Source organism: Crinia signifera, chromosome 5 (genome assembly GCF_055691185.1).
Source record: "Crinia signifera chromosome 5, ASM5569118v1, whole genome shotgun sequence".
Classification (NCBI taxonomy): Eukaryota; Metazoa; Chordata; class Amphibia; order Anura; family Myobatrachidae; genus Crinia; species Crinia signifera.
In genome coordinates, this window is record NC_139221.1 from 226096500 (window position 1) to 226118036 (window position 21537).

The 21537-nt window shown below is 40.6% G+C and overlaps 1 protein-coding gene across 1 annotated transcript in view; it reads right to left on the reverse strand.

The window, feature by feature from the left end:
- The window catches only part of NPHP3 (nephrocystin 3), a 60718-nt gene that overhangs the window by 14481 nt on the left and 24700 nt on the right, over positions 1-21537 (reverse strand). Inside the window, exons 10-18 of the mRNA XM_083188586.1 lie at positions 20242-20406; positions 18960-19063; positions 12379-12493; positions 11095-11238; positions 8942-9039; positions 7581-7683; positions 6319-6401; positions 5529-5667; positions 1380-1544 (exon numbers count right to left, since the gene is read on the reverse strand). Of these exons, the coding sequence (XP_083044712.1) occupies positions 1380-1544; positions 5529-5667; positions 6319-6401; positions 7581-7683; positions 8942-9039; positions 11095-11238; positions 12379-12493; positions 18960-19063; positions 20242-20406 (1116 nt within the window). The remainder of the gene's footprint in view (positions 1-1379; positions 1545-5528; positions 5668-6318; positions 6402-7580; positions 7684-8941; positions 9040-11094; positions 11239-12378; positions 12494-18959; positions 19064-20241; positions 20407-21537) is intronic.

A 21537-nucleotide genomic window follows, 5' to 3' on the forward strand; every position in this document is an offset into this window, starting at 1 on the left:
TTAGGTCAGCGTACGCTTCGCATAGGAGCTTCGTCAGGACTTTTTTTGGTCCACGGGGCACTGCTAGTTGTAACATCACACAGTGATCGGCAATAATAGATAAAGGACGTGGGCTCTGATACCTACTACTAGTGGATCAGACCATTCCCTGATACCGGCTCATGCTATTAGGCGACCTCTTGGGACAGTCTTTATTGTGAAAGTTTATGAATAGAAAGAGTGTGCACACAATAAACACATCCATTGCTAAATACATACAATAAAAAGGAGGATATTGAGTTGGATCACACTGAGTGAAGGATTTATTTCCTTTTTTAAAATACACTGTCTTGTGTTTACATGTTTCACTGTTTGTCTATATTTAGCAACTTTTAAAGAAATTGAATAAAAGGTTACATTTTAAAATTTCCTTGATAATCTGTGCACCACGCAGAGACATACCTCCCTTTCCCCTGTAAAATTGCCAAACTTTTGTGTCCTGTGGTAGCACACCCTCCCAGTCTAGGGTCAATTTGACCAAGATACAATCAAATTGAGGGTACAGATAAGCACACATATTGTTACCCGGATAAATCCTGTGCGACCGACTCTCCCCGTCCTTTTTTCCTAATTTTTTCTGATTTCATGCAATGTCCTCAGATGTAGAATCCGGACGATAGGTTGATACCTTATGCTCAACATGCACATGTTGACATAGACAAAAGCTTGACACAAGCCCAAGGTCACATGGCAATGGTCGACATTTCCACGATTTTTTCACCTTCATTTTTTGAACTTGTTCATACTTTGCCCTCCTTGTGGTCTACTATTGGGACTGGTAAGGTGTGCTGAGTGTAGCTGTAGCAGAGCAAGGGACCTGGCCTAAAGCATGCGAGCAAAGTGGTATACTACTTGGGGATCTACATGCTCAAGTGTCGACATATACACCAAAACAAGTAAAAAAAAACCTCACGCTGACCTTTTCACACGTTTCGACCTTTTGCTTGTGTCAACATTTTCAACCTCATGATTCACACCCCCCGGACACAGCAGCAGATCACAGAACCGGCATTGGGCATAATGCAAAATATCTCCTGTAGCTTTAGCATATTATCGCACCACCGCTGCGTACATAGACGTAACAGCAATGCAATTAGCACCCACCTCTGGATCAGCCCCCATGACAACTGGCTATTGAGATATACAGGGCTCAAAGTTTGAATGAGCAGTGTAAAGTGGTATATGGTGCATGCAATCAGTTTATTTAGGTTAATTATTGTACAGGCTCATAACTCATGAAGATTATTACTTTTAGTTTAAATATTCCTCATACCTAATTTTTCAGAAAGAATACTTAAAAACTAAATAATTTTTAATACATGACTTAATTATTAATGTACCTGTAGGTGCTGAAACTGAAGCAGGCCACAGCTGTATCGAAGGGCTACCATCTTATGCAGGTGATACACCAAAAATGTTAATATTGGCCATGTCAGTCCAGAACAGAGCTCCATCAGTTCACATTCACTCACTCCATTGTGGCTGACGCTGATCAGTGAAAGTATCTACAAAAAACACACAATGCAATTAGGTGTCTAAACTCACCAAATTGGCAGTAAAGAGGGTTACCGTTTAATACTGTACTTTACTCATGAACAGTATCTCATTAAAGTGGCACAATGAGTTTATAGATAGTAAAATAAAAATGGCTCAGGGGCACTGGACATATCAATCTTGCCCAAAACCGAAAAAAGAAAAAAAGAAAATGTAGCAAAAACGAAGAACTAGATAGAAACCACAAAAAAGCACACCAACAGAGAATAATAGCCCAGAAGCAAATTGTTCACCAACAAAGATTTGCAAAGACCTGCATTCTTTGGTACTCAACAGAAAGGTTGCATGCTTAACCTTACATCAAAAACAGAACTCAGTCATAGCCACCAACTGAAGATGGTAGAACATTGACAGGCTTCTCGTTACTGAAGGTATAGAAAGTCCTCATGGCCTTATGTACTCACAGCCAAATGTGCAATGGTGGTGGCGGCACATCCAGAGAAGTATACGCCTTACCAGATTCCAGTGAACTTTAACCTGTAGGTTGTTGATGTGGGCTTCTTTGCTATTAATACAGAGTGAAAATGCCTAAAAGTATATACAATACAAGATAGTCTCTGGCACTAACTTTAAGTAAACACCATAAATGTTCAGAAATGGTACCCTGAATGACTAGAACTTGGCCTGTCTAATGATCCTCCTTCACTTTAAAATATGTGCCCAACACAAAGTCATTAAGGTGGATTCAGAATAGCCTCTGTGGCATGAAGCTTGACATGCAACAAACTACTGCCCTAACCTATAGAAGCAATAGGAAGTTAGTATTCTGAATCCCACTGAGCCTCACCACAATCTATCTTCCTAGTGAGCAGAGGGAGTGGCAAAACAGCCAAAGATTCAGAGAACTAGATGTCAATGAGACAGAAGGAGGGAAAAACAGATTACAGACGGGTTTAATAATGAATTTGGTAATAAACCTATAAGTGAGACCAGCCCATGCAAAAACCAAACAACTCTGATGAAGTTTTATTACCTATGACCATAAGAAAAAGCATTCGTACTGGGAAAAACATCATGAAAACAACACACTCCTTAGAGAAACGGAGAGCAGACATAAAACAATGATCTGAGGCTAGATTAACGACTAGACTATCCGGACCAGGAGAGACAATGGAGCGGATATATAAAGAAGCACAAAAATGACTGATGTACAATATAAAACCTTCTTAGTGTGTGCAACATGGATTAATCTACACTGTTGCTGATATTTTCACTGAAGCGTATGGGTTTGTGAAACAAGATGGTGGTGTTTACAAAGATGTAAAGAGCAGATTTGAATAGAAAAAGTGAAACCAGAAGCAATACAAAATAAGATTTTGTTCTGTGAAGATTCATAAAACGAGAGGAATAAAAAGTCTTCTCTGGAATTGAAAAGTAGATGTTCACCTTGAAATTCACTCAATGGACTAGTCAAAAAAAATATGTAACTAGTGGATATTGAAAAAGTGGTTCAACTGAGGGAAGTTGCTGGCAAAAGACTTGTAACCTCTTCTATAATCCAACTGTGAGGATAAACTAATCAGTACTGAATGCAAATATTTCAGTGCAACAATTTGCCCATGCTAAATTTTCAGAATACGGAAAAAGGAAAAGGGTAAAGACCTATTCACTAAGGGGGAACAAACACAAAAAAAGGTTTAATACAGTAGTAACAACTGTTCCCAAATGTAAATATATACAGAAAAATATTGCCAATTGCAACCTCTCTCATATACGATGTGCATAATATTTTCACAAACGCCCCTCTGGTAACCTTTGAGATACTTAAGTGAACACTTCCATTTAACTTTACCTTCATGCAGACATTGTGAAAACATTTGAGGGTCTGTGGTTAGACTGTGCAAACATTTGAGGGTCTATGGTTGGACAGTGCAAACATTTGAGGGTCTATGGTTGGAGAGTGCAAACATTTGAGGGTCTATGGTTGGACAGTGCAAACATTTGAGGGTCTATTGTTGGACAGTGCAAACATTTGAGGGTCTATGGTTGGACAGTGCAAACATTTGAGTGTCTATGGTTTGGCAGGGCAATCATTTGGGGGTCTGTGGTTGGACTGTGCTTAATGGTAAAAGTTTAATTATATAAATTCCCATTTAATTCCAACTATAATCTTCATTGAGTACAAAGTTCCACCTTAAATTTCTGCAAGCCTAATTTTTGGGTTGGGATCATTTGGTCTATTGCATTATGGTCGAAAGTCATTAGGTCGAATCCATTAGGTCGACATGCTAAAAGGTCGACATGAGTCTAGGTCGACATGGGAAAAGGTCGACATGATTCTAGGTCGAAAGGTCATTAGTTCGACAGGTCATTAGTTCGACAAGGTCATTAGTTCGACATTGTTTATGTCGACATTCACAAGGTCGACATGGGGTTTTTCACTGTTTTTTTGCCTGAATGTCAACACAGTCGACATGGACACAGTTTAAAGTGCACTGCATCCCCTCGCATCGCTCGCTGCGCTCGCTATGCGTCGGGCACGGTGCCTCGCTACGCTCGGCACACTATTTTATTCTCCCACCACGCCCTAGTGGATGGTAGGGCATGAAATACCGCCTGTCGGCACATGTTGGCTCAAAAAACAGTGAAAAACTCCATGTCGACCTTGTGAATGTCGACATAGACAATGTCGAACTAATGACCTTGTCGAACTAATGACCTGTCGAACTAATGACCTTTCGACCTAGAATCATGTCGACCTTTTCCCATGTCGACCTAGAATCATGTCGACCTTTTAGCATGTCGACCTAATGGATTCGACCTAATGACTTTCGACCATAATGCAGTAGACCAAATGACCGCATCCCTAATTTTTGCATTGAATACATCATAAACGGTCTTTATATTGTCTGGACTTTCTTTATAATATCATTCAAATTGTTTATGTGGAATTACAATATTTTATGCAAATTATTAATATGTATTTCGTTTTTTGAACCCTGTAGAATTTTAGAACATTTTGCATATATGTGTCCTTAAATGTGTGCAGATCTTCATCTAAGGGAGTCACATTAGTTACTGAATCATAGCAGTTTACATATTTTGTCTGAAGAATTAAGTGTTGGTTCATTTTGATCAATAAGTAAATGAAATGTATTAATTGAATGAACTATATTATTTTTGTGCTATTTGATGTATTGGATTCTTTTGATCTAGTAATATGAATTTGATAAAGGTCTAAAGACACTTAAGGTCATATTTATGCAGAAATTCAAACAATTCTAAAGGGGTCACTCACCTTTTGGCACTAATGTAGTTGTAGTTCTACACTCATAACTTCTTAGAGTTAGCAGTGACCGGAAACGTAATGTGGAGCTATTATCTTCTATACACCAAAAAAGAGGACTGGCACATAACCGAATATTGCATATGTATTCTTGATACACAATTTTTTTAAGCCATTTCTAGCCTCCTTATCAAACACGACAATTTTCTCACCTTCAAGAAAATTATGACAACAGACGGAGGCACATTACTGCAGATAGCCTGCTTTATATAAAGAAAGTCCAGTAATACATGGGCATTTTGGGTTCCCGCGGCATAGGATTGCTGAAGGTTCCGGATGGCGGGCGATCTTTTTTTTTTTTTAGAGTGGCAATCATTTCCAAGGCACCACCCTGGTTTTGCCCTGTAAAGGACTGCTGCTTTTAAAAAAGTCAGAAATTGCCTGGCAACCCGCACCTCTGGCAAACTTGGCCTTTATTGCTTATCCTTTTTTGTGCTTAAGCTGCAATACACTGTCCTTTACACACACACACACACACACACACACACACACAAACTCCACTTGCCTATGATGAAGGAGTCTCTCATTGATATGGGCATAAAAGTCACATAATTTAGCATTTCCCCCATGGTTCTCCTGATTTTAGATAACATGTACTGTACAAGAACATTTTTGATAGCCTTAAGCGGAAACCTTTCAGGACTCTTACCTCCCTCATTAGGTCCTTGTCTTTTGCAGTCGGCATAAAGTCCTGCACAGATCGCAGTGCAAGTCTATATAATGACACTGTATCCTGGCACTGCAGGCACTGCTGCAAAACATCTGCAACGTTTCCCATGCTCCCTGCCCTGCACAAGAACAGATTTACATTTCTAATAGATTTCTACTAGACATTTAAAATCAATGTATTATATACTGTAGATTAAAATGTGATTTACTATATAATAACACTGAAAACTTTTAGGGTTATTTCAAAATCATTCTAATGTCTTACACTCATTTTCATTTTGTATACTGTGATGTCCTCGATTTTACACATCACAATTACACTCTAGACCAGGGCTGGCTAAACCGGTCCTTGAGATCTAACAACAGTTCACATTTTCCAGACCATTTAGCTAGTGCACAGGTGTAGTCATTATTAACTGCCACATTCATGTTGTGCTTTTATTCATATCTGAAACATTCTACAGATCCACAGGTGACCTGGAAAACATGACCTGTTGGTAGATCTCGAGGACTGCTTTTGCCACCCCTGGTCTGGATTTATAAGTCAAATGAATACAGCTTCACTTTCTGAATCTCTCAACCTATTAAATTTCATCCTAATAATGTACAACAGCTGTTAAGCACATTCATTACAGCAAAATAACTATGGATTGAGTGACAACTTATTAAAATAACTTTTACAAATGTAAAAAGTTTCCTCTCACAAACATTATAAACAAAACACAAATTACACAATTAAAACTAAATGGAACACAGTAATGTCAATTTACCAGATCAGTATTCTGGCTAGTAGCGTCACGTATAAAGGATTACAGGTTGTGGCAGATCGACAGTGTCGCTCCAATTTTCTCTCCTGGAATAAAAAAAATAAAATAAATTTTTATATATAAAACTCTGATGAAAACTGCTCACATGCAGTTGAAACGGCTGTCAGGTCGGCAGCTGTCTCTTTGTGAAATGATGTAATTGCAATAAACCCTTTTTTTCTTCACCTACTACCGTGTGCCGGCTCCAATCCTTTCTGCGAGGGGGTAAGTGCTTTCTATATATATATATATATATATATATATATATATATATATATATATATATATATATATATATATATATATATATATAAAGTATGAAGTGTTGAGGGATTCTGTGCTTGAATCAATTGCTAATAAATATTACTATTTTAGTGTTAAAGTTTATCCTGTTCTAAAGTTAGGTTAGTTACTTACTGTAGTTATCAGAAGATAGGGACTGGGGTTGGGGTGGAGAGTCTGTGTGCTATAAGCGGTCACAGCTCCAAGTGAAAGTAAAAACTTTCACAGCTCAAAGTGGAAGTGCATTGCAGAAGCTGTCATTTTGGCAGGCAACAAGTGGTTTCATTATAATTAAAAACATTTCAGTAAACCAGTAGTTCTCAACCTCGGTCCTCAAGGACCCCAACAGTTAATGTTTTCCAGGTCTCCACACAGAATCACAATTAAAGTAATTAGCTCCACCTGTGGATCTTTTAAAATGTGTCAGTGATTAATGAGCGCACCTGCAGGGTGACCTGGAAAACATGAACTGTAGGGGGGTCCTTTAGGACCAAGGTTGAGAACCCCTGCAGTAAACCAAGCAACTAAAGAAGCTTGCTTTCATTTAATGAAATTACAATACGCAGACACAATTGCTGAGGGCTTTCTGGGGTTCAGTTACAATTATGAAGTAAATAGGTCCTTCTAACACTGGGCCTGATTCTGATTTGGAAGTAATGCAAAAAAGATAGCAAGTACCATTGTATCTGAAACAAAACATGTTGCATTGCAAGGGGAGCGAATACATTTAAAATTTTTATGTGAAGGAAAAGCATGGCTGTTTTTGCATGTAGGCCACAAATGTTAGTCAGATTTATGTTACAATGCCATTTAGAATTTAGTTTAGAAACCCCCACCTAAATCTAAATCCCTCTGCACAGTTACTTGCTTTTTTGCTTTACTTCCAAATCAGAATCAAGCCCACTAAGCGTAGAGAGGGATTGCAAAAAGTAAAAAAATCAAACCTGTTCTTTGGTCAAAATAATATTGGCTCCACCACATTCAACATTTATAAGTGACTTCACATCCTTTGAGTTTAATGGATCGAGATGAAGAGTGGGCCACAACCTGTAAGGGACAAATTAAATTAAATCATTTAAGACAAATAACTTAAGCAGATGTATATTTAAACAAAGAGAGATGAGAACTATTCTATGAAAATGAGCAATATAATTACAGTAGTTGATCTAGTTACTTACAGTAAGTTGTGGTGGAGATGTGCAGAACCTATGGTAGAGAAACCAACGTTTTGGGGTCTTTGTCGACCCTTTGTCAAGGTGCAAGTGCAATCACCTTGACAAAGGGGTGACAAAGACCCTGAAACGTTGGTTTTGCTTTTTTACAATATCTACACTGAAAAAATCCCTATTGAGTGCCGCTGCCTATATATATAGTATCTGTATACCAAAAACATCAGTAAATAGTGCAATATGCATATAAGTAGTTTGCACAATATACATAAATATGTTCATTAACAACTTACATGTTTTCCATCAGTTGTTTTTGATCACCTATCTCCATGCTGGGGATGACGAACAAGTCAAGTGTTCAAGCCCTACTTTTTCCATTTCAAAACTCTGTAATTACACATTTCTATTTGCTGACTGCGGTGGAAGAAGCTCTCCACTGTAGGGATATGACTGCTCTAATTGTCTTGAGGATATGTCCAGTAACTCGCCAATCACATAAAGGACTGTTAAAATCATCATTGATAAATATTCACACCGATGGCAAAGAATATAAGATCAAAACTTGTTTAAAAAATTCAACCTATAGAATGCTATCTCTAAATCCAGTAATATAAATTATTTCATAAAGTAGGAATACAAAATGTGAAAACATGGGATGAATGTAATAGGGTGCGAAACACCAGAGGTGCGGGAGTTTGAGAATGTCCATATTTTAAAAGCGGCAACCAACCTGGTTTTGCCTTATAAATGATTTGTGCTTTAACGATACGAACAATCTCGCAAAAGCTTCTGGACTTTTGGCTTCTCGCACCCTATTTACCCTAATGTGTCCATTGTATATGCTTTGTGAGACACCGGTTTTACAGGTGAATTTTGGCAATCCATATGCGGTGAGGGTTAGTGCCATATACCTATATAAGACGGTGGTATTAAACCCAACTATTATTTCAGATGATGTATCAGGTAAGGAAAGAAGGTAGAAAGATAAACTATTGGGCTAACAGCCAATGGTGTGTCTTGTGTCATGTGGTAGGGACTTTACAACTGCTCCTTGTAAAGGTTACGTGGAAAAAAGAAGAGTACAGTAGTTATAAAGTAAGAAAATAGGTTGTAGCCAAGAGCTCCCTGTAACTTACCTCCATGCCTGGGGACACGTTTCAACATTCACAGAGACAATTACTCGTACATTAACAGGTAAGGGGTCAATCAACCATTTCATATGCTTTTCAGATTGCTGCAAATATGGGATGGTCATCACATTACACACAATATTGCAAAACATCTCTTGTACACAGGGAAATTGTATTTAACACTATTTTGTGACTATTGATGCACATCTTTTATCTGTTTGCCATGTTGTACTGCTTTGTTTGTGGTACTATATGTAGTTTATAATTTTTTAACTACATTAGTCTACACTATACTATGTACATATTTGGAATTTTGATATATGTGCTTGCTTGTTCATTTGTCTTAATTATTTTTATGGCCAAGCATTCTTGTGAATACTAGGAATTGGTTTTGGATTGTTGTGCAGCAGCCAGATAAGTATCAGGTAATTAGGAGGGGGAACACGTAATACAGGTAGATATATCATGGGAGAAACATTACATGCAGTGAATTTTTGCGCCTAGTCCAAGGGTGGACAATAAGCAGCGCTCCAGCTGCTGATGGACTTCACATTACAGCATACCTCGCAAAGCATGCTGGGATGTGTAGTTCATCAACAGCTGGAGGGACGCTTATTGCCCACCCCTGGCCTAGTCAGTCAATTGTTCAGAAGTTCATGTGTCAGCAGGTGGACCGCTTGGGGAAAGAAACTTTTGAGGCTTCTGGTGGACCATGATGGAATGGCCATGTACTGTCTACCTGATGGCAACAGTTATTATATGTTATAGTTGATACCCATATATATCAGCATTTTCTCCATCTTAAATTAGTTTATTAACGGAAAACATTGTAAAACACTGTAACTTTGAATTCCACACTGACTTGGAGGATAGATGTTTGTGCACACATCTGTATAGCTATGTCATTTGAAAACTCATTCACTTTAATACTGTATGTGTAGATTTTAATACTGTATGTGTAGTTTAACTTGAAGATTACTCTTGAACTTCCTCATTGCCTATAACATTTATAGCCATCTTTTAGTTGTAGTTAGGGTGACAGAGGGGTAGATGTATGAAGCAGTGATAAGGGAGGAGAATTGATAAAGTACCTGGTACTTTATCATCGGACAATCAGCTCTTGACTGTTACAGGCTGGGTTTAAAAAGGGACAGTTAGGAGCTGATTGGCCGGTGATAAAGTACCAGGCACTTTATTACTTCTCCTCCCTTATCACTGTTTCATGCATCTAACCTGAATGTCTGTACTAATGGCTGTATTTTTCTAAATCAAGAAGTCTAACTAACTACAGTCCTCAAGGCACACTAATTCTGGTGCATACTGGAGCGAATCCTGCGGCCACCAATATAGTTAACTTTATCAGCAGTGTAACGATATAGGGCATAAACACTGACTGTCAGTGTTGTTACCCGCCCCCCACTCCATACATGCAGTCACTGACGAAATTGTCAGATTGAGTTGCATGTACAGAGGACAGGTTAACAATATTAACCGTACACTCTGGATGATATCCACGCAATATCATTAAGGATATCGATACAGTCCATGTCGTTCAGTACATATTGCCTAGTGTGTACCCAGGATTTAGGATAGCCATACTATTGTACAGGTGACTAAATTAGTACCTTAGTTACGTTGATTCACCAGCAGTGTACAAACCTGGATATCACAAAAAGCAGGACTGTTCGTGTGCCTGGAGGACCGATGTTGCGAATCATTGTTCTACATGTTAACATAATGTGAAATCCTGAATTGCTGAAAAAAATGGCTTCATTGGGAGGTATTCAATCATTGCCGGATTCTTTACCAGGCGAAAAATCTGCAATTATCGGCTGTTTTTAGGGTGAATTATATTTACCCATTTGGCCTATTCGATGGCCGTGACGATTTTTCGACTGGTCAAAAAATGGGCACATGTGAAAAGTATGTGGATCGTGAAATCCGCCACCTATCCACGTGTTTTGTCGAGGTTCTGCATGTTTTTGGGTCTGTTTTCGTCCATGTGGATATGACAAAAAATAATAATGAAAAGGCATAGATGAAAAGGGATTTCAAAACGGCCAAAAATGGACAAATTAGTGCAGTTTTTACATCTAGCTGAAAAAAATGCACACTATTGAATATCCCCCATAGCTGTTAAACACACAATTCATTTTTACCTCTAACTGGTCAATGGAGTCAATAATGATGATTATGTTGCCTTGGTAGCGAATAGAAAGTTTTTCAAGCCAGTGAGGGAATTCTTCTAAGAACTTTCCAGGGTCCATTGAGAACGATGACACAGACCAAGAATGTTGCATTAGCTATTGTGAAATAAAATGCATGGACATTATTGGAATAGTTCTATAAAGAAGTCACTTGTGCTCACAAACATAAAACCATATGCAGACGATTTAGTAATAGCTCTCGCAGTTATAGTTACAGTATCCACACAATGGCCACAGTTGTGGATCAACATCAAAGAATTGTGTTTAAAAAAGAAACATTGACCAAATAAAAAAAAAAATGTATTTAGTTCTCAAATTTATTGTTACATATATATTTAGGACTGACATTGAGGGGCCTAAGGATTAACAATGACAGCACTGCAGGGCTGGATTAAGCCTTGGGGGTGCCCAGGGCACTAAAGACTCAGTGGAAGGTGGTGTAAGTTGTGGTTGTGCATATCTCCCTCTCATGACCCATTCCCGTTCCAGCTCATAAAACCGGATACCTTTGTGTCTCTTGCCTGACTTCTGCTTGAATTCTGAATTCTAAAAGAGACAGCTAGTGATGTCAGTGCACTCCAGCCAGGGGGCCCCCTGGTAAAGGCAGGCCTAGGGTAAGTATGCCCTGGTGTCAACCCCCTTAATCTGGCTATGCGGCAATGCTGTGATTAACACTCCATTGATAATATCTTTTGTATGTAAAGAAACCTGCAAGGAAAGCAGCAGTGACAATCACTATCACTGAGTTCATTCCCTAGCATTTTGGAGAAGACTCCTGCAGGGAAATCTGACACTACGTATGCGCACGGTATCCATTTCCAGCACCTGATGGAGGATGCAGCACAGGTATCAGAAGATCTCCATTGGCGTAAAGTGGTTTATACTGTCTGAAGATGATGTAAACGAATGTGTGCAAACTCGGAAAAGGTTACATTTTCACAACTTAGCACACAGGGGTCAGACTGTAAGTCAAATTGATTATAAAGAGGACTGTAGTCTGCAGCAATAATTTGCCTTTAGCAGATTTCTATGAAATCTTCTGCCTTGTGCTATTAGTACATAGCCACAAATCATACACTTATGCAGAAGCTTCAGTTTCTAAATCATTGCATGCAAAAAAAGTTGACAAATAATAATATAATAATAATTATTCATAATGTAAGAAATAAGGGAATGTGCACTACACAGCTGATCCATATACAATACCTAATTACCTACAGAATAATGCAATGTTACCTTGAGAGTCAGTCTTTTAATTATCAGTGCTGGCTCTGAGCTGGTTGACAATGGTTTTCCAACAAAGTGATATAACATTAGAGTGCTTGGTGAATGTTTTTGCTGAAGCTGAATCCTGTACATATAAAATGTTGCCATTAGGATCTGAACCTGATGACATGAACATTATTATACGGATCATGCAGAATAACAATATACCTCCACTGCTACAGTCCGGCTTTGAATAACAATATACCTCCACTGCTACCATAATGGCTTTGAAAGGAACCAAACACGATGTGCTTTAACTGCAGACTTTCAGCTTTAATTTAAGGGTACTTACATCCAAATCAGGTGAAAGGTGTATGAATTACAATGGGTTCTATATGTGCCTCCCACTTTTTAAGGGGCCAAAAGTAATGGGACAACCAACTCAAAAGCTATTTCATGGACAGGTGTGGGCTATTCCCTGATTATTTCAACAATTAAGCAGGTAAAAGGTCTGGAGTTGATTCCAGGTGTGACATTTGCATTTGGAATCTGTTCCTGTCGACTCTCAATATGAAATTCAAAGAGCTGTCACTATCAGTGAAGCAAGCCATCATTAGGCTAATAAATCAAAACAACCCCATCAGGGAGGTAGCAAAAACATTAGGTGTGGCCAAATCAACAGTTTAGAACATTTTTAGAAAGAACGCACTGGAGAGCTCAGCAACACCAAAGGACCCGGAGGACCACGGAAAACAACTGTTGTGGATGACAAGAATAAATTCCCTGGTGAAGAAAAACCCCTTCACAACAGTTGGCCAGATCAAGAACACTCTCCAGTAGGCAGGTGTACATATGTGTCAAAGTCAACAATCAAAAGAAGACTTCACAAGAGTGAACATAGAGGGTTCACCACAAGATGTAAACCATTGGTGAACCTCAAACACAAGAAAACCAGATTAGAGTTTCCAAACAACATCTAAAAAAGCCTTTACAGTTCTGGAACAACATCCTATGGACAGATAAGCCATATATCAACTTGCACCAGAGTGATGACAAGAGAAGAGTATGGAGAAGGAAAGGAACTGCTCATGATCCAAAACATACCACCTCATCAGTGAAGCATGGTGGTGGTAGTTTCATGGCGTGGGTATGTATGGATACCAATGGACCTAGTATTTATTGATAATGTGACTGCTGACAAAAGCAGCAGGATGAATTCAGAAGTGTTTTAGGCAATATCATCTGCTCATATCCAGTCAAATGCTTCAGAACTGAATGGACGGCGCTTAACAGTGCAGATGGATAATGACCTCAAGCGTACTGCAAAAGCAACCAAAGAGTTTTTTAAGGCAAATAAGTGGAATGTTATGCAATGGCCAAGTCAATCACCGGATCTGAATCCGATTGAGCATGCATTTCACTTGATGAAGACAAAACTGAAGGAAAGGAATATACCCCAAGAACAAGCAGGAACTGAAGGAAAAATACCCCAAGAATAAGCAGGAACTGAAGAAATTTGCAGCAAAGGCCTGGCAGAGCATCACCAGGGATGAAACCCAGCATCTGGTGATATCTGTGTTCCAGACTTCTGGCTGTAATTGGCTGCAAAGGATTTGCAACAAAGTATTACAAATGGTGACAGAATATCTGATGTAAAGGTGGGTGAAAACCTGGGATCCAGTGAGCCTTACATCAGTAGTAGGGAAACTGATGAAAACACTCTTAAAAGAAAGAGTTGTAGAATATCTAAAAACCAGCAACTTACAGAATCCAAAACAGCATGTGTTTACTGGGGGAAGATCATGTCAAACAAATCTTATTGACTTTTTTGACTGCGTGACTAAAGTAATAGATCAAGGTGGGGCTGTAGATGTAGCTTATCTAGACTTTAGTAAGGCTTTTGACACTGTCCCACATCACAGACTGTTAAATAAACTTGAAAGCTTGGGATTGGAGTCTAAGATAGTTGAATGGATAAGATCTTGGTTGCAAGACAGAAAACAGAGAGTTGTAGTAAACAGAGTACAGTCAAAGGAGGGAAGGGTTACAAGTGGAGTACCCCAGGGATCTGTACTTGGACCAGTGCTTTTTAATATATTTATTGGTGATATTGCAAATGGAACTGAGGGTAAAATGTGCCTTTTTGCAGATGACACAACGGTATGCAACAGGGTAGACACACCACACTGGCGTAACTACCGTCCCGCAGCCCCCGCCGTGGCGGGGAGGCGCTGAGGGTATGTGGGCGCCGGGGGGCTGCGGGACGACAGTCACTGTCTGCCTGCCTGTCTGTGTGTGTGCACCGTCCGGGTCCCAGCTCTCCCGGCTATTGCCGCAGCGCTGCTCTCTCACTGATACAAAAAGTGACACTTGGAAAATGGCTGCCCCCATACCGCAGACAGTTTTTCGTCTGCTGTATGGGGGCAGCCATTTTCCAAGTGTCACTTTCGTTAGCAGCAGTAGCCGGGAGAGCCGGGACCCGGCGCGGACGGATGCGGCCCAAGGTAAAACACACACGCACACAAACACACACATACACACGCTCTCTCCCCTCAATCCCCTTCCCTCCCTCTCCCCCCCCCCCCCGCGCGCCACGGCTCCACGCTGCTTGTTTTTGTTTTGTTTTTTTTGGGGGGGGGGGGGGGGGGCGCCCCCCTGCATTTTCGGCAGGGGGGCGCACAATTATTAGTTACGCCACTGACACACCAGGAGGGGTAAAACAAATGATTGATGATCTAGGTAGATTAGAGGAATGGTCAAGAGCATGGCAACTACAGTTTAATGCCAAAAAATGCAAAATCATGCACTTGGGTCTCAAAAATCCAAAGACTTAATATAGTATAAATGGCACTATAATGAAAACTACCGAAGAAGAGAGGGATATAGGTGTCACTATTTCAGAGAACTTAAAGGCAGGTAGGCAATGCAACAAAGCAATGAAGAAGGCAAGTCAGATGCTTGGTTGCATAGGGAGAGGTATCAGCAGTAGAAAGAAAGAAGTAATAATGCCACTGTATAGGTCATTGGTGCGACCTCATCTAGAGTACTGTGTTCAGTTCTGGAGGCCATATCTCCAGAAGGATATAAATACATTAGAGACTGTACAAAGAAGGGCAACTAAATGGTGCATGGTCTACAAAACAAAACATACCAGGAAAGACTAAAAGATCTTAATATGTATACTTTAGAGCAGAGAAGGGATAGGGGGGACATGGTAGAAACTTTTAAATATATCAAGGGTTTTAACAAGGTACAGGTGGGAGAGATTCTTCACAGGAAGAGGAGCAACAGAACACGGGGACATGCAATGAAACTAGAGGGAGGAAGATTCAGGGAATATTTGAGGAAGAATTACTTCACAGAAAGAGTAGTAGATAAGTGGAGTAGCCTCCCATCAGAGGTGGTAGAGGTAAATACAGTATAACAATTTAAACATGCTTGGGATAGGCATATTGATATCCTTACAAAGAAATAAGGATCAAATATGGTTTGAGGTAACATATTTAGAAAGGGGCAGACTAGATGGGCCAAGTGGTTCTTATCTGCCGTCAAATTCTATGTTTCTATGCTATTAAAAAGTGAAAGTTTGATTTAGGATTGTTTAGTTTGTCCCATTACTTTTGGTCCCTTAAAAAGTGTTAGGCATGTATAGAAACCGTTGTAATTCCTACACCGTTCACCTGATTTGGATGTAAATACTCTCAAATTAAAGCCGAAAGTCTGCAGTCAACGCACATCTTGTTTGGGTAATTTCAAATCCATTGTAGTGGTGTACAGAGCCTTAAATATAAGAATTGTGTCAATGTCTCAATGGACCTGACAATATTTATCGACCATGACAAGGCTAAAATCATACACTATGGCAGTTTGGAAGCAGGGTCATCTTGGCATATGATTGGCTGAGATTTCAGGGGCATTTGAGCAAGAGCTGGGGCCTCTTTTGGGAAGCAGGTAGACAATGCTGTCCAGCTGTTTTGATTGTGAATGATATGCAATCAGAGCAGCCAGGCAGTATTTTCTAGCTGCATCCCAGCATGCAACCAGACAGTGAATAGCGGTCAGCATGCTGATTGGTGGATGGCTGTAGCTATCACACTGTAAGGAAGCATTTGGAGAGCAGCCGCGTAACTCTAGAAGGGGTAAGGCATGATTTATTTATTTTATTATTCCTGTGAATGGGTTGTTAGGGGCCCCATTGCTCTGCTTACCCAGGGACAAAAATCCTGTTAAGATGGTTCTGCTCAGATGAGTGCAACACAGAGTGCATGAGTTACAACAAATGTAACCAATTAATGATAACCATGCAACTAGAAAAAAATTACAATGTAATAAGGATTTTGTTGATCGGAAGGTGAACATTTACGTACCATGGAATTAACGTCCTTTGTAAAACAAAATCAGTGTTTTTGGAGTAAAAGCATCATGTCTCAAGTCTGTATCTTCAAACAAACTATAAACATTAAGCCAGTGGTTCCCAAACTTTTTATAATCATGGCACCTTAGAGTATCAGAATCTTCTTTCACAGCACCCCTAAGCCAAAAGTGTCTTATTGAGAACTTTCTAAAAAAAGATATTTAATTAAGCAAATTAGGTTTAAATAGGTGGTGAGAGATAGGGTTCAATTTTGTTTGTCCAAATATGTTATGAGTGACAGCCACCACTTCTGATTTTTCTTATTATTTTGACCATAATTCACCAACCCAAGGCACCCCTGGAAGTGTTCAGAGGCACCCCAGGGTGCCACCGCACACAGTTTGGGAACCACTGCATTACCCTATAGGTGCTCATAATATATTGGTGTCATCTAAATAAAAACTGAAGTTTATAAACCAAAAAACAAACATCATAAATATCTGGCAGATGACACAATCCTTCAATAAAAGAACCACAAGAAAAATAAATACCTTGAAAAGGTTAATAAAAAAAAAAGGTACTCTTTACCTAGAACAGCTCCCATCGCGGGCATCGCATGTACATCGCATGCCATTATAATGGCATGCGATGCGACCGATGCGATGCCCGCGATTTTACATAGAAATGCATGTTAAAATGTAAATTGCGTCGGTCGCATCGCATGCGATGCGACCGACGCGATTACCGCGATTTTACATAGGAAACAATGTTAAATGGCCCAATTGACCCGATTTTACATAGGGAACAATGTTAAATGGCCCACAGACCCCAAATAGCCACCCTGAAGTGTGAAATGCCCCCCCCAATTGTTAACGCCACCCCACGATCAACGTCAACCCGAAGCGTGGCGAGCGCAGAGAGTTTGCGAGGGGCGGCGGTACGCGTCCTCCGACCTTTTCATACCCCCACTATCCACGTCGGCGTGGAGTTGAGAATAGAAAGTGTGGCGAGCGCAGCGAGCCACCGAGCCCGAAGCGTGGCGAACGCAGCGAGCCCCGCGAGGGGACGCGGATACATTCACACGTATCCGCGTCCCCTCGCCGGCTTCACAGGTATGCGCGTCCCCTCGCGGGGCTCGCCACGCTTCCGGCTCGGTGGCTCACTGCGCTCGCCACACTTTCTATTCTCAACTCCACGCCGACGTGGATAGTGGGGGTATGAAAAGGTTGGAGGACGCGTACCGCTGCGCTCGCCACGCTTTGGGTTGACGTTGATCGTGGGGTGGCGTTAACAATTGGGGGGCCATTTCACACTTCAGGGTGGCTATTTGTGGTCTGTGGGCCATTTAACATTGTTCCCTATGTAAAATCGGGTCAATTGGGCCATTTAACATTGTTCCCTATGTAAAATCGCGGTAATCGCGTCGGTCGCATCGCACGCGATTTTTTACCTTGCGATGCCTAAGATCAAAATCGTGGGCGCCATTCTAGGTAAAGAGTACCAAAAAAAATTATACACAAAAGACCCTTCATTACAAAACATAAAATAAAATTCCAAACCCACATAATACCAGGCAGAGCACGGGGGCATGAATCATGGGATTTTGGCTGAATACCTCTGTGGTCTTTGATCTGTATATGTCTAATGGCAAAGGCTGCTTAATCATAGAGTTAAGGGGTGAGATAATCAGAAAGTGAGAAATTTCGTAAGAAATCTCCAGTTTTTTTAAAGCAGCAATCATTTACACTGCAAAATCATTCTGGTTTTACAGTGTAAATGATTGGCGCTTTAAAAAAACCTGGAGATTTCTTACCAAATCTCTCACTTTTTGATGCACGGACGGTGTAATGGTTAGCATTACTGCCTCACAGGGCTGAGGTCATTGGTTTATCCCCACTATGGCTCTAACTGTGCGGAGTTTGTATAATCTCCCGTGTTTGCGTGGGTTTCCTCCGGGTACTCCGGTTTCCTCCCACAATCCAAAAATATACTGGTAGGTCAACTGGCTTCCAACAAAATTTACCCTAGAATGTCTGTGTGTGCGTGTACATGTGGTAGGGATGATACATTTGAAGGTCCACTGGGGCAGGGACTGATGTGAATGTTCAACTATACTCTGTACAGTGCTGCGCAATATGTATGCGCTATATAAGAAACTGTTGATAAATAATAAATAAATAAATGATCTCATCCTATTACATTTCACCGAAGGTTTCTGGCAGCTAGTAGGTGTGGAAAGTAACAAACCATGACATACCACTTTGAAAGGAGAAGAGATTTCCCAGAGCCAGGTCCCCCAGATATGAGTAGAGGTGGAATTGGTGCAGGAGCAGCCACTAAGTCATTCAAGCGATCATAATACTAATAAAACAGAAAACAGAACACAGAAAATGATTGAAAGGTACATTTATTGAAATGTTGTTGCAGTGTGGGAGTGGATGCGATTCCATTTTCAGGTATGTGCCATATTTGTCAATGGCCTCAGCAATATGTACATCGATATTTTGTTTTTCCTGATGCACAGGCAGTAGCATTTGTATCCTGATGTCACCAGCAAGTAAGAACATAGGGAGGAGGGGGGTTGCCACATGGTATTCTGTGCGCATGCGTGAGATGTCCGCTCAAAGGCAGCGAGCGGATGCTAGCTTTCGCTCACTGCTCGCAGGGTGATTGATGCCCTGCGGGTACTTGGGGGCATGCCTCCAGTGTTTTCTGGGCGTTCCCCAACCGTCAGGAGGGAGGGCCACTGATGTCATCAGCAGCCTCTTTCTCCCCACGGCCTTTGCAGCGCAGAGTGAGTCCTGGCTCACTGAGCGCTGCAAGCAGGGGAAAATCATTGAATGTTGATCAATTTTCCCCATGTGTGCACAGCTGCATACATGTTTGCATCCGGGCACGGGGGGGAAGGGGAGAGCGGGGGTGCATGCATTCGGCAGGACAGTGGCTACCAGCAGGTCTGAATCAGGCCCATTCTCTCTGTACACATAGGACCACTGCAGCATTAAGCATGTAGGTAAGCTGAATGAGTCACCGCAGAAATGTTGCTTAATGAGCTGCTTTACCTGTGTACAGCATTTTGCACCCAGTATCTATAGTGGACACAAATGATTTGCCATGAGCATTTGGTAACAGTTTATTTAATTTAGAAATACAGAACTGATCCCCAGAGTTCAGTTTGTAAATGTACTTAAAAAATTAAACAATAAGTACACATTAAAGCGTTACTCAGATAGCCAATGTTAACACAGAGTGATCTGATGCTGCATCTTTGGACACAATAGGGGGTCACAGAAAGTGGCAGGAGGCGTCTATTTAAACAGGACTCCTGCATATTTTCTTATGGCATAGCTAAATCGGGACCAATATCATCTAAAGGAATAATCTAGTAGAATTATCAAAACTATGAAGCAATAATAATCTACAGCTAAATATTTGATATTAACTATAAAAAAAAGTGAACAGATGCAAAAGTATTCAATTCTTTAACTTAAAAACAATAGGCATTGTTTACCATTAATTACTAAGCAATGTTCATTCACCTTGTCAAAGCCCAGCTCACACGTGGAGTGGGAGGCCTGCTGGAAAGCCTCCATCTGTTCTTGCTCATCATGGACATCCCACAGCACATCTCCAAAGTCATCATCTTCCTGAACCGCTGGGTCATCCTTGGCTTCAGGGTCTGAGATCTCACCACCCAGCAAGTCCTGTAAATGAAGATCACCTCTTACTATCTAGAACAGTGGTTTTGAAACTGTGGGTCTCAACCACCTCACTATGGGTTCGCGACTCCATGTTGCTGACCATCAGGTTAATGACTCCGCTAATCTTTCAGACAGTGATCCAAGGACTCTGAGAAATTAGATGAATTGTCTGTTACTTTAGACTCCTCGTCTTAGAGATCTGAGGAGTCATCAGGCAGCTCTGGCCCAACCCCAGTGCTCTGCCTCTCCTGTCCATCCTAGCAGCCACTGCTGTGAGTGTCACAAGCTGGCTGCGTTCCTGGATGCCTCATCTACATGCAGATATCCACAAGGGGCATACAGCTGGCAGCAAGTGCGCTCTCGCGTTCTATGGCTTCTGACCTGTAGTAGACTTACAAATGGAACAGGCAGCCCACAGTCAGACTCAGAGGAGCCAGCTCTCAATGTGCAGGACTCTGAATTTGTGATAAACCTTTTGCAAGTAAGAAGGGTTCCTCCAAAGGCATCAGGAGGGGATGTCAGGTATGCAGTAGCAGGGTAGCATGAGGGGAGCACTGAGCATAGACAGTATGTGCATTCTGCGGTAACTTGCTGGGCTCCTGTAATCATTTTTATGGTTTGACGGGGTCCCAGAGCAATATAGTTAAGCCTTGATCTAGAACATTGCACGTGCAAGCAAAGGCATAAATGCCTGGAATGGTTTAATGAATAGGACAGCAATAGGACAGCAAATGCTAATTAGTGCACCGGTCACCATATCTTCATGCAGGTAATAATCTTTTTTTATGAGATAAAACATGCAAATGTGACCTTATGATATTAATAGGAATGTTATGACTATTTAGCCTTTTATGTGTTTTTCTCATTTATTGATTGATATATTGTCATATTGTATATTTTTGTCTTAATTATGAGGCTTTTATAGAGTATTGTAATATCCTTGACACAGTGCAGATTTTCAGTAAATATTATGCTGCTGTACACATTGAGAATCACATTATTGGACAGTGGCTTCCTTAATATATTGGAGGAGGTATGCTACTAGCTAATAACTTTTATAACATATGTACAATTATTAATTCTAATGACACACCACCTCGACCCCTATAGACAGAGCTTGGTTACCAACAAGAC